The 13015-nt window shown below is 39.9% G+C and overlaps 2 protein-coding genes across 3 annotated transcripts in view; both read left to right on the forward strand.

Annotated features, from left to right (window-relative positions):
- Nucleotides 1-13015, forward strand: part of BMPR2 (bone morphogenetic protein receptor type 2) — a 196985-nt gene that overhangs the window by 132298 nt on the left and 51672 nt on the right. The window lies entirely within an intron of this gene.
- On the forward strand, nucleotides 5081-6735 carry LOC128589937 (serine/threonine-protein phosphatase 2A catalytic subunit beta isoform). Its single transcript, XM_053596837.1, has one exon. It carries the CDS (start codon nucleotides 5166-5168, stop codon nucleotides 6093-6095), a length of 930 nt encoding a protein of 309 aa, XP_053452812.1. The 5' UTR covers nucleotides 5081-5165; the 3' UTR covers nucleotides 6096-6735.

Genomic DNA, 13015 nt, shown 5'->3' on the forward strand with positions numbered 1-13015 from the left:
GTTTCAGAGACTAGACTTTGAGGACCACTAGGCTGGAGAAACAGAATCTAGTTTGAGCTTTTAGGAATCACTTCCAAAGCCACATTGTGGAATCAGGCCACTAAGGGAGTTAATATCTCTTCTCAGAAAGCTGACCACTCTAGAGCTGGGCACAGTGGTGTGTGTGTACGGTCCCAGATACCTGGGAGGCTGAGGGGGATTGCTTGAGCCCAGGAGTTCAAGTCAAGCCTGGGCAACATAGGTAGATTTTGTTGCTATAAAAAAAGGAAAGAGGGAGAGAGGCAGGGAAAGAAGGAAAGAATAGGTAAGAGAGGGGAAGAAAGAAAGGGAGGGAGTGAAGGTAATGGAAAGAAGGGAGGAAAAGAAGGAAAAAATGGAAGGAGAAAGAGAAAAAGGAAGAAAACGAAGGAAGAAAGAAAAAGAAAAGAAGGAAGGAAGGTAGGGAGGGAGGGAAAAATCTGACCACTCTAGAACCCATCAGGAAGCTAAAACATTTTATAAATGCTACTGCTATTTTTCCTAGAATAGCACCTGCCACACCTTCTACCAACAGAATGCTTCATGTACTTTGTTTCTATACCCATGAATCGTGTGAGTAGACACATGTCCTTGCTCATACAACATATGGTATATTGAAAAATGGTCCCCACAGGTCCTAATTCCTGGAACCTGTAAATATTACCCTTATTTGGAAAAAAAAATATCTTTGTGATTCATTAAATTGAGGATTTTGAGATGGTGGAGATTATCCTGGATTATCTAGGTGGGCCCTAAATGCTGTCAGAAGTGTTCTCACAAGAAAGAAGCAGAGGGATATTTGACACACATAAAAGAGGAGAAGGCAGTGTGACCATAGAGACAGAGATTGTAGTGATGCAACCCAAGGAATACCAGGAAATCCAAGGAAAGCTGGAAGAGGAAAATAATGAACTCTCCCTAGAGCCTCAGAGACAACTGCACCATTGCCAACACCTTGATTTGGCCCAGGAAACTGTTTTCAGATTTCTGTTCTCCATTACTATGAGAGCATAAACTTTTGTTGTTCAAAATCAATAAGACTGTAATAAATTTGTTACAGCAACCATTGCAGCCACAGAAAAATTGTCACTGGTCATCTATGGTTTTGAAGACAGCAGAATAGATCCATCTTACTTCTGCCTTCCAAATCGTTTGTAATGCACTGAGTGGCTAAAGCTACATTAAATCTGTAATCATAGCTACAAGATAATCAAGAAAAGAAAAGGTTTTTGCTTTCTTGCCTTTTGTTTCAGAAAGGCATATTAGAATGAAGGCAGAATGGATGGTAAAAAGGTAGTCTACCAAGTCTGTCTCATTGGTGTTTTTTTTTTGTTTGTTTTTTGGGGTTTTTTTTTTTTGAGATAGAGTTCCACTCTTTGCCCAGGCTGAAATGCTGTGGTATTAGCCTACCTCTCAGCAACCTTAAACTCCTAGATTCAAGCAATCCTCTTGCCTCAGCCTTCCAAGTAGCTGGGACTACAGGTGTCCACCACACCTGTAGCTATTTTTTTCTATTTTTAGAGACAAGGTCTTGCTCTTGCTCAGGCTGGTCTCAAACTCCTGAGCTCAAGGGATCGTGTGGCCTCTGCCTCCCAGAGTGCTAAGATTATAGGGGTGAGCCACTGTGCCTGACCTGTCACATTGTTTTTTTCTCAGCTCCTTTTATGTTATTTTCTGGAAGAAAGAGGTGGACAGAGAGGTAATATGTGGACCAGAGTAAAAACATGAATGGTAGAGGGTGTTTCTACTTCCGTCTGAAATCTTCAGCATCTCTCTCAGTATTTGTTTTCTCAAGAATCATCATAGTCCATCTGTGCCACTGCCCTTCATCTCTCTTATCTTTGGTGCCTACTCCCTGGTGCCTTCCTTCAGGCACATTTTTTTCTTCTAGTCCACAGGTCATAGTGATACATTTCCTTAAGCACATATTCAAACATCCTTAGGATGGACTTCCTATTTCCCACCACCCCACTTCACCCTATGCCTATGTTTCAGCATGGGTATGTATCTACCCTTATTGGCAGCAACCTAAGGTCTTTAGAAAATTCTTTGGCAGCTTCAAAATACCAAAGCAACATTTTTTTTTAACTTTTTTTTTTTTATTATTATTATTGGGGGTTAATTGAGGGTACAAGAAACCAGGTTTACACTGATTGCATTTGTTAGGCAAAGTCCCTCTTACAATTATGTCCTGCCCCCAAAAGGTGTGTCACACCGAGACCCCACCCTCTCCCTCCTTCTTTCTCTCTCTACTTTCCCCTTCCTCCACCCCCCACTGTGTTCTAGGTCATTAATTGTCCTCATATCAAAATTGAGGATTCATGCGTCTCCATTCTTGTGATGCTTTACTAAGAATAATGTGTTGCATTTCTTAATACAAAGGCTGTAAAGTCTCCATTTTTTTAATGACTGGATAGTATACTATGGTGTACATATACCACAGCTTGTTAATCCATTCCTGGGTTGGTGGGCATTTAGGCTGTTTCCACATTTTGGCCATTGTAAATTGAGCTGCGATAAACAGTCTAGGTCAACTGTCCTTATGATAAAAGGATTTTTTTTCCTTCTGGGTAGATGCCCAGTAATGGGATTGTAGGATCAAATGGGAGGTCTAGCTTGAGTTCTTTGAGGGTTCTCCATACTTCCTTCCAAAAAGGTTTTGTTAGTTTGCAGTCCCACCAGCAGTGTAAAAGTGTTTCTTTCTCTCCACATCATGCCAGCATCTGCAGTTGTGAGATTTTGTGACGTGGGTCATTCTGGCTAGGGTTAGATGATATCTCATAGTGGTTTGGATTTGCATTTCTCTAATAATTAGGGACGAGCATTTTTCATATGTTTGCTAGCCATTCATCTGTCTTCTTTAGAGAAGGTTCTGTTCATCTCTCTTGCCCATTAATACAACGGATTGTTAGCTATACAGGGTTTTTTCTGGTTCCATTTAAAATGCAGAATCATTTTTTTCCAAGTCTTGAAAGTACAATGTTGGTATTTTAATAGGGATGGCATTGAATCGGTAGATTGCTTTGGGAAGTATAGACTTTTTTTTTTTTTTTTGAGACAGAGCCTCAAGCTGTAGCCCTGGGTAGAGTGCTGTAGCATCATAGCTCACAGCAACCTCCAACTCCTGGGCTCAAGCAATTCTCTTGCCTCTGCCTCCCATGTAGCTGGGACTATAGGTGCCTGCCACAATGCCTGGCTGTGTTTTTGGTTGCAGCCTTCATTGTTGTTTGGCGGGCCCGGGCAGGATTCAAACCCACCAGCTCAGGTGTATGTGGCTGGCTCCTTAACCGAGCCAGGGAAGTATAGACATTTTAAACAATGTTGATTCTTCCCAGCCATGAGCATGGTATGTTCTTCCATTTGTTAATATCCTCTGATATTTCCTTTCTTAGGGTTTCATAATTTTCTTTGTAGAGGTCCTTCACCTCTTTTGTTAGATAAATTCTTAGGTATTTCATTTTCTTTGAAGCTATGGTGAAGGGAGTTGTGTCCTTCATTAGCCCCTCATCTTGGCTGTTATTGGCGTATACAAAGGCTACTGACTTGTGGACATTGATTTTTTATCCTGAGACATTACAGTATTTTTTTATGACTTCCAGGAGTCTTGTGGTTGGGTCTTTGGGGTTCTCTAAGTATAAGATCATATCGTCAGCAAACAAAGCAACATTTTTTAAGAACTTTGTTTATATAACTTACTCTAGGGAAATAAATTAACTGTCTCAGCTGTTTTACATGGCATATGATAGCTTGAGTTAACTCAACTGCCCAAATATTTCAGAGTCTAAGCAACCACGCCATACAAACAGTTGTGTTGTTCCAAAATTATTTTTTGGTGTTTTTTTTTTTTTTTTTTTTTTTGGCCGGGGCTGGGTTTGAACCCGCCACCTCCAGCATATGGGACCGGCGCCCTACCCGCTGAGCCACAGGCGCCACCCCAAAATTATTTTTTAAATTATTGTCTTTTTTAAAAAATTATTCCTATTTACTATTCCATAAATAGTAAATGATCAGCAATGACATGGTATGAAGTAATCATGTGGTTTGCCAAGGTGATAAAATTATTTGCTAGTGTCACAGGATCACAATCTGTGATTTCAAACTGGTGGAACAAATATCACAGATAGACTGGGCACAATGGCTTCCATCTGTAATCCTAGCACTCTGGGAGGCCAAGGTGGGTAGATTGCCTGAGCTTACAGGTTCGAGACCAGCCTAAGCAAGTTTGAGACCCCTGTCTCTAAAAATAGACAGGCATTGTGGTGGGTGACGGTAGTCCTAGCTACTTGGGAGGCTGAGACAAGAGAATCACTTGAGCCCAAGAGTTTGAAATTGCTGTGAGCTATGATGCTCTGGCACTCTATCAAGAGTGACAGTGAAATGTGAGACTCTGTCTCAGAAAAAAAAAAGGAAAAAATGTTGTGGCAGACAGCTGTAGTTCCAGCTACTTGGGAGGCTAAGGCAGAGGATTGCTTGAGCCCAAGAATTTGAGGTTGCTGTGAACTATGATGCCGCATCACTCTACCCAAGGCAACAGAGTGATACCCTGTCTCAAAAAAAAAAAAAAACACAGATAATCACAGAGACCTCTCAGGAGTATGGTTGATATTACATATGCAGTGACAGTTTTGGTTCATTTATGTGTTTTAAAGTGTTGAAATACATTTTATATTATATATTCTTTTTCTTAATCTACTTCATGTAAAGAACAACTTAGAAAGGGCATCCAAAAGATTATGGAACTGTATCAAATTTTATAAATTTTTTTAATCGTTATGTTCTTTTGGAGATAGAATATCTAAATTCAAAACTCAGTTTCTGAGAATATGTCCTACATACATAAAGGTATTTTGAAATAATGGTAAATGAGGTTATTCATTGCAGCATTGCACATGATAGCAACAGAGTAGAAATAACTAAATGTACATCAGTAGAGGGAAGATTACAAGATTTTGGTACAACGGTATAATGAAATAGTATAAAGTTTTAAAAAGATTTTGAAAGCTCTCCCTGAGAGCTTACCTTTCTTACGTTTAGAAAGATCTCTAGCTTGGGAGCGGGCGGCGGCGGGAGAGGGGAGCAGCGTCCGGGGCCGGGGCGGGTGGGGGCGGGGAGGGGGGAGGGAGGCGGCGGGAAGGGATCGGGCCGCCATGGACGATAAGGCGTTCACCAAGGAGCTGGACCAGTGGGTCGAGCAGCTGAACGAGTGTAAACAACTTAACGAAAACCAAGTGCGGACGCTGTGCGAAAAGGCTAAAGAAATTCTAACAAAAGAATCAAATGTGCAAGAGGTTCGTTGTCCTGTTACTGTTTGTGGAGATGTGCACGGTCAATTTCATGATCTTATGGAACTCTTTAGAATTGGTGGGAAATCACCAGATACAAACTATTTATTCATGGGTGACTACGTGGACAGAGGTTATTATTCAGTGGAGACTGTCACTCTTCTTGTAGCATTAAAGGTGCGTTATCCAGAACGCATTACAATATTGAGAGGAAATCATGAAAGCCGACAAATTACCCAAGTATATGGCTTTTATGATGAATGTCTACGAAAATATGGGAATGCCAATGTTTGGAAATATTTTACCGATCTATTTGATTATCTTCCACTTACAGCTTTAGTAGATGGACAGATATTCTGCCTCCATGGTGGCCTCTCTCCATCCATAGACACACTGGATCATATAAGAGCCCTGGATCGCTTACAGGAAGTACCACATGAGGGCCCAATGTGTGATCTGTTATGGTCAGATCCGGATGATCGTGGTGGGTGGGGTATTTCACCACGTGGTGCTGGCTACACATTTGGACAAGACATTTCTGAAACGTTTAACCATGCCAATGGCCTCACTCTGGTTTCTCGTGCTCACCAGCTTGTAATGGAGGGATACAATTGGTGTCATGATCGGAATGTGGTTACAATTTTCAGTGCACCCAATTACTGCTATCGTTGTGGGAATCAAGCTGCTATCATGGAATTAGACGATACTTTAAAATATTCCTTCCTTCAGTTTGACCCAGCACCTCGTCGCGGAGAGCCTCACGTTACACGGCGCACCCCAGACTATTTCCTGTAAATTCCTCCTGAGGAAAGCTGCCTTTGTCTGTGGAAGTATACCTGGCTTTTTAAAATATATATATATTTAAAACAAAAAAAAGCAACAGTAATCTATGTGTTTCTATAACAAACTGGGATCTGTCTTGGCATTAAACCACATCATGGACCAAAATGTGCCACACTAATGATGAGCATTTAGCGCAGTCTGAGGCTGAAATTGACACACTATGTTCTAGATGGGTCAGTCTAACAGTTTGCCTGCTGTATTTGTAGTAACCATTTTCCTCTGAACTGTTCAAGCAAAAAAGGTAACTAACTGCTTCGTCTCCTTTTCCACTTACATGGAAATTTTAGTTATAGTGTTTAGCTAGCATGGATTAATAGAGTTGGAATTTTATTTTTAAGAAAAATTCACAAGCTAACTTCCACTAATCTCTTACCCTTTATTTTATTGAAATGTATATTAACTTAACTGAAGAAAAGATTCTTTTTGGGAGTATGTTGTCATAACATTCAAAGAGATTTCCCTTCATTTAAACTAGGTTACTGTTTTATGTTGATCTGCATATTTCTGTATATTTGTCATGACAGTGCTTGCATCCTATTTGGTGTACTGAGCAAATAAACTTTACATTTTAAACAAAAAAAAAAAAAAAAAAAAAAAAAAAAAAGAAAGATCTCTAAGGTATATTGTTAAGTATTTAAAAAAAGGAGTGGTAGGATATGACCATACATTCTTATTTGCTTCTACATGTGAAAGAAATTCTGTAAGAATATACAACAAAGTACAGACAGTACTTGTATATATATGAGTGTATGTATATGGAATGTGGGTTGATGGGGTAGAGGTATGGAGACTTTTCACCATGTTTCTTGAAATAAATTCACATCCAGTATATTACCTATACAAAAATTAAAAAAATAAAAAACATGTTTAAACTTGAGAGATATCTCGAGTTCAGGACATATCGACACCTGACTTCTAGATAAATGTGTTCTACACTAGAGAGCGGCAAATGCTAGGAAGATTCAGTTGCATGTAGTGAAGTTGAGAACTAACTTGAAAGGTATTTTATTGTGCTCAAAAGGAAACCGTGATAGCTAGTATAAACAAATAAATATAGGACATCTTATTAAGGCTTTTCCTGACAGGTCAGTCTTCCAGACTGGGGAGTTACCAATGTGACCCCTCCCCCACTATTCTAGTCTACTTTATTTCTAGTATAATTTTGTTGTCAGTGTTCCCCACCATTCATTCATGTATTTTTTTCATTTCATGAACAGGCATTGAATACACACTATACATATAAGTCACTGTGAAAATGTTGGGGGAAAAGATATAAATAAGATTTTGTTTCTCATCCTCTTTATTACTTCCAGCCATGAACTCCTGCCTGTTGGGGGTGGGGCATGCAGGGAAAAGGTATGGGTAGATTTGACAGCAGGTGTACCAATAATTATAAAATGAAATGAGTACTAATAGTATCTATAAATCATTTTACAAATACTGAAAATTATATTACTGAGTTTTAGTCTTTATTTGTATATATGTCCTTATTCTTATTCATATCCTTTATATGTATATATCCTTGATACTTTAAAAATAAAAAGTTATCAAGATGATAGCCATCCTCTTAGACTATTTTTTTAAATATAAAATTTACCGTCTTAACCATTTTTAAGTGTATCGTTCAGTGGTGTTAAGTGCATTTACATGTTGTGCACTTGATCTCCAGAACACTTCCTCTCGCAAAACTAAAACTTCATTCCCAATAAATGACTCCCTAATAGTCCCTTCTTCCAACCCCTAGCAACCACCCTTCTACTTTCTGTCTTAAGAATTTGACTACTCTAGGTACCTCATATAAGTGGAATTGTACAATATTTGTCTTTTTGTTAGTTGTAGACTATTTTCTGCACTATTAATATTTTCTTTACCTGTCAAATTTTGAGGTAATTGGAAATATTAAAAAATGGAAAAACATATAATTAAACAAAAAGCAAGGAATAAGATGGTTATAAATAAAAAGGACAGTGTTAAGAAGTTTAAGTCATGGGGCGGCATCTGTGGCTCAGTGAGTAGGGCGCCAGCCCCATATGCCGAGGGTGGTGGGTTCAAACCCAGCCCCGGCCAAACTGCAACAACAAAAAAAAATAGCCTGGCGTTGTGGCGGGCGCCTGTAGTCCCAGCTGCTCGGGAGGCTGAGGCAAGAGAATCACATAAGCCCAAGAGCTGGAGGTTGCTATGAGCCATGTGACGCCATGGCATTCTACCGAGGGCAGTAAAGTGAGACTCTTGTCTCTACAAAAAACAAAAAAAAAAAGTTTAAGTCATGATATATTGAATTCCTATAACTTAACCCAGAGAGAAAAAAAATTTTTTTTTTTTTTTGAGGCAGAGTCTCATTTTGCCGTCCTTACTAGAGTGCCGTGACATATAGCAACCTCAAACTCTTGGACTCAAGCGATTCTCTTGTCTCAGGCTCCCAAGTAGCTGGGACTACAGGCGCCCGCCACAATGCCTAGCTATTTTTAGAGATGAGGTCTTGGTCTGTCTCAGGCTGGTCATGAACCTGTGAGCTCAGGCAGTCCACCCGCCTTGGCCTCCTTGAGTGCTAGGATTACAGACGTGAGACACGGGGCCTGGCCACCAGAGAGAAAATTAGAATATAATTGAACTAAGAAAATGGTGCTTAAGACAGAGTTAGGTTTAAAATTGTAGTTTAGGGTGGCGCCTGTGGCTCAAGGAGTAGGGCGCCGGTCCCATATGCCGGAGGTGGTGGGTTCAAACCCAGCCCCAGCCAAAAAAAAAAAAAAAATTGTAGCTTAACTTTTTATATATGTCACAAAAGGTAAACAAATCTTGATCTTTGGGGAGTGTTATATATCATACCTCACAAAACAACTGAAGTGCTATGTTTTAAATAAACATTATTCATTCGTCCAATGGTAAAAATTCATTCTGTAGGTAAAAGCAGAGTTCTTGGTCTTACTTGTAGACTCATTTGTTTGGATGTTAATATGTCTACAATTGTGAGAAAAACCTGGAGAGAACTAAAAAGCATTTTCTTCTAGGGTTGGCACCTGTAGCTCAGTGGTTAGGGCACTTGCCATGTACACCAGGGCTGGTAGGTTTGAACTCAGACAGCAATGACAACTGCACCAAAATAATAGCTGGGCATTGTGGCGGGCTCCTGTAGTCTCAGCTACTTGGGAGGCTGAGGCAAGAGAATCGCATAAGCTCAAGAGTTTGAGGTTGCTGTAAGCTATGACATCACAGCACTCTACATAGTGAGACTGTCTCAAAAAAAAAAAAAAGAAAGAAAACATTTTCTTATAATCTATTCCTCAGTGTCTGATTTTTAGAAAATTTAAAGTTTTGTATATTTGCGTATGTCTGTATAAGACGTTAGCATGGGGGCAGCGCCTGTGGCTCAGTGAGCAGGGCACCGGCCCCGTATACCGAGGGTGGCGGGTTCAAACCCAGCCCCGGCCAAACTGCAACAAAAAAATGGCCGGGCGTTGTGCTGGGCGCCTATAGTCCCAGCTACTCAGGAGGCTGAGGCAGGAGAATCGCCTAAGCCCAGGAATTGGAGGTTGCTGTGAGCTGTGTGACACCACTGCACTCTACCGAGGGTAATAAAGTGAAACTCTGTCTCTACAAAAAAAAAGAAAAAGAACCAAAAAATAAAAAATAAATAAAAAGACATTAGCATGGGTAATAGTAGGTATACTCAAGTATTTCTTAGGTATTGGTAATAATACTTCATTGACAATCCACCCCTAAGTTCAGTGGCTTTAACAACAAGCATTTATTCTCACAATCAAAGGTCTATATGTATATTAGCTAAAGTTTGGCTGATCTACACTGGGCAGAACTTCAAGCTACAGGGTCAGTTCAGATCTTCTCTGTCTGGGGCAGCATCAACCTAGGACAAATTTCTCATTGGCTTACCTGGTCACAAGGAGTGCCAACTACCTAAGAATAATTTAGAATTCTCCTTCCTTTATATTTGCCAACTTCTCATGGGTCTGGTCAGGTCATGTGAAAAGTCAAGCTGCAGGAGGTCACTCTATTTACCATGAAGCCTTAGCAAAAAGGTGGATATTTCTATTTTACGGAAGGGAGGATTTTAGGAAGCAAAAAGTTACCTTCTAAACTTAAAAGATATATGGTTAAATATGCGTATCTGGGGTAGTGCCTGTGGCTCAGTGAGTAGGGCGCCGGCCCCATATGCCAAGGGTGGCAGGTTCAAACCCAGCCCCGGCCAAAAGAATAGCCGGGCGTTGTGGCGGGCGCCTGTAGTCCCAGCTGCTTGGGAGGCTGAGGCAAGAGAATCGCGTAAGCCCAAGAGTTAGAGGTTGCTGTGAGCCATGTGACCTCATGGCACTCTATCCGAGGGCGGTACAGTGAGACTCTGTCTCTACCAAAAAAAAAATGCATATCTGTATATATATATACACACACACACCCAAAAAGGCAGTGTATCTATCTAGAGAGCAATAGAGCACACCTATATATTTAGTACCACCTCTTTTTTGGTGTATGTTATAAATTGCTCACTCCTTTTAAAATGAAAACTGTTGTATGTAAGAAGGGACGTCTGAAATGTACCCACAGTGGTATAAATCAGAAATATTTCTTACTCTACTATAATACATTTTGCTACAAGTGTTTTATATAGTTTTTGTTTGTCTGTTTTTGTTTTATTAGAGTTGGACTAAAAATATAACTTCCTGCATATGTCAGAATTCTCCAGTGCAGGACATGCGGGTACCTCTGAGACTGGTTGCAGACAGGAATTTGTACAAATAGAGGGATTGGGGAAAAGAAGTATTTGTGTTGAAGAATGATAAAATACCAGCAAAAATTTCTCGCATATTAATTAAATAAAATCAGCATTATATATTTGTAATAAAAATATTTGTTCAAAACATTGAGCTGCACAATGTATCATAGTTATACAAACAGTATTTTAACAATTTGAATTTTTTGCTAAGGAATTCATTTAACCCTGATCACATTAATTGTTTTGACTTTAAATGTTTTTCTCTGCTTGTATGAAAAGCGCATTTCTTTACAAAAACAAAATGAAATAACTAATCCCCAATATACCTTTCTGTACATAGCAGTAAAGATTAAGGAGAGGACATAAGCACTACTAAGTTATATTTAAGCTTCCCTTTGCTGCTGCCTGCTGCACATGTAACAATGTTGTTCTTTCTTTGACTCAGACCCAGACAAAGGTTGAGTGTAGCAAGGAAGCAGACAGCAGGCCTCCAGTAGTGGCCCCTGCCTGGCTCCAGGATTTGTAAACAGAAACATCCCAGGCTCCAATGAGGCAGACAGTGGTTCCTTGTCTGTTCTGCATTCAGGAAGTACTTGCTTGTACAAGCTCAGCCATTGCACACAAGCATACAGAGCAGTGTTTACATTTGGCTGAGTATTTAACTGAGAACACTAATAGGGAGGAAAAAGGATTATTAGAGCTAGGGGAACAAGACAATTCAGGTATAGCATATATTAATATATAGCATATACAACATAAAAAGGCTTTTTTAAAAGAAACGAAAAGCAAAAATTTGGAGTTTTCTAGTTAAAGGCTGCTTTTATTGCGCATGCACACATGAATACACATACTGAAATATTTTTCCTGGCAGCTATTCAGGGATCTCATATTTTTAGCCCATGTGAAATATCCTTGGAAAGGTTTTAATTTAAAATATTTAACCATTAGTATGGTTTTAAACATGTTTAAAAATCTATTTTGACACTTTTTTCATCTTCCCCATTATGATTTAATAATTAATATTTCAGATTTTGAATGAATACTTCATGAAGAAGTTGTGTTGCATCTTATTTTATAAATTTGAAAATAAAAGCAAAGAATACTGAGCCTTCAAAAAATATTAGAAGATTCACAGAACTTTGGAAGTAGAAGGAGCTTAAAAGTCACCCAGTATAACCACTTAATTTTTATTTTATAGTTTTTTTTTTTTTTTTTAGAGACAGAGTCTCACTTTATGGCCCTCGGTAGAGTGCCATGGCATCACACAGCTCACAGCAACCTCCAACTCCTGGGCTTAAGCGATTCTCTTGCCTCAGCCTCCCGAGTAGCTGGGACTACAGGCACCCGCCACAACGCCCAGCTATTTTTATTTTTTTTTTTTTTGGTTGCAGTTCAGCTGGGGCCGGGTTTGAACCCACCACCCTCGGTATGTGGGGCCGGCGCCTTACCGACTGAGCCACAGGCGCCGCCCTATTTTATAGTTTAATAGCAAACTTACAGGAACAGCACAAAAGTCAGGCAGCATTAAAAACATATACTTGAATGCAGGACAGCTCAGTTACAAGAGTATAGTGAATGGATTGAATCTACTACTGTAAGATACAAATGCTACAAACACCATCAATAAGAAATTTAATTTCTTAAAATTTTTATTTATGTATGTATTTACTGGAGATAGTGCTGTGCTGTCAGTCTAGCTCACAGCAACCTCAAACTCCTGGCTTCACGCAATCTTCCTGCCTCAGCCTCCCAAGTAGCTGAGACACCAGGCATCCACTATAATGCCCAGCTAATTTTTTCTATTTTTTAGAGACAAGATCTTGCTCTTGCTTGGGCTAGTCTTGAACTCCTGAGCTTAAGGGATCCTCTAGCCTTGACCTCCCAGAGTGCTAGGATTATAGGCATGAGCCACCCCTCCCTGTCAAGAAATTTACCCTTTAAAAATCCAAATGCTAGGCTTGGTTTAGTGGTTAGGGTGCCGGCCATATACACCCAGGCTGGTGGGTTCGAACTCACCCCGGGCCTGCTAAACAACAATGACAACTGCAGCCAAAAAATGGCCGGGTATTGTGGCAGGCGCCTGTAGTCCCAGCTACTTGGGAGGCTGAGGCAAGAGAATCACTTAAGCTCAAGAGTTTGAAGTTGCTGT

Source organism: Nycticebus coucang, chromosome 7, assembly GCF_027406575.1.
Source record: "Nycticebus coucang isolate mNycCou1 chromosome 7, mNycCou1.pri, whole genome shotgun sequence".
Classification (NCBI taxonomy): Eukaryota; Metazoa; Chordata; class Mammalia; order Primates; family Lorisidae; genus Nycticebus; species Nycticebus coucang.

Bases quoted from the DNA above. Each gene is read 5' to 3' on its own strand.
- LOC128589937 (XM_053596837.1), top strand. From the start codon at position 5,166: ATGGACGATAAGGCGTTCACCAAGGAGCTGGACCAGTGGGTCGAGCAG.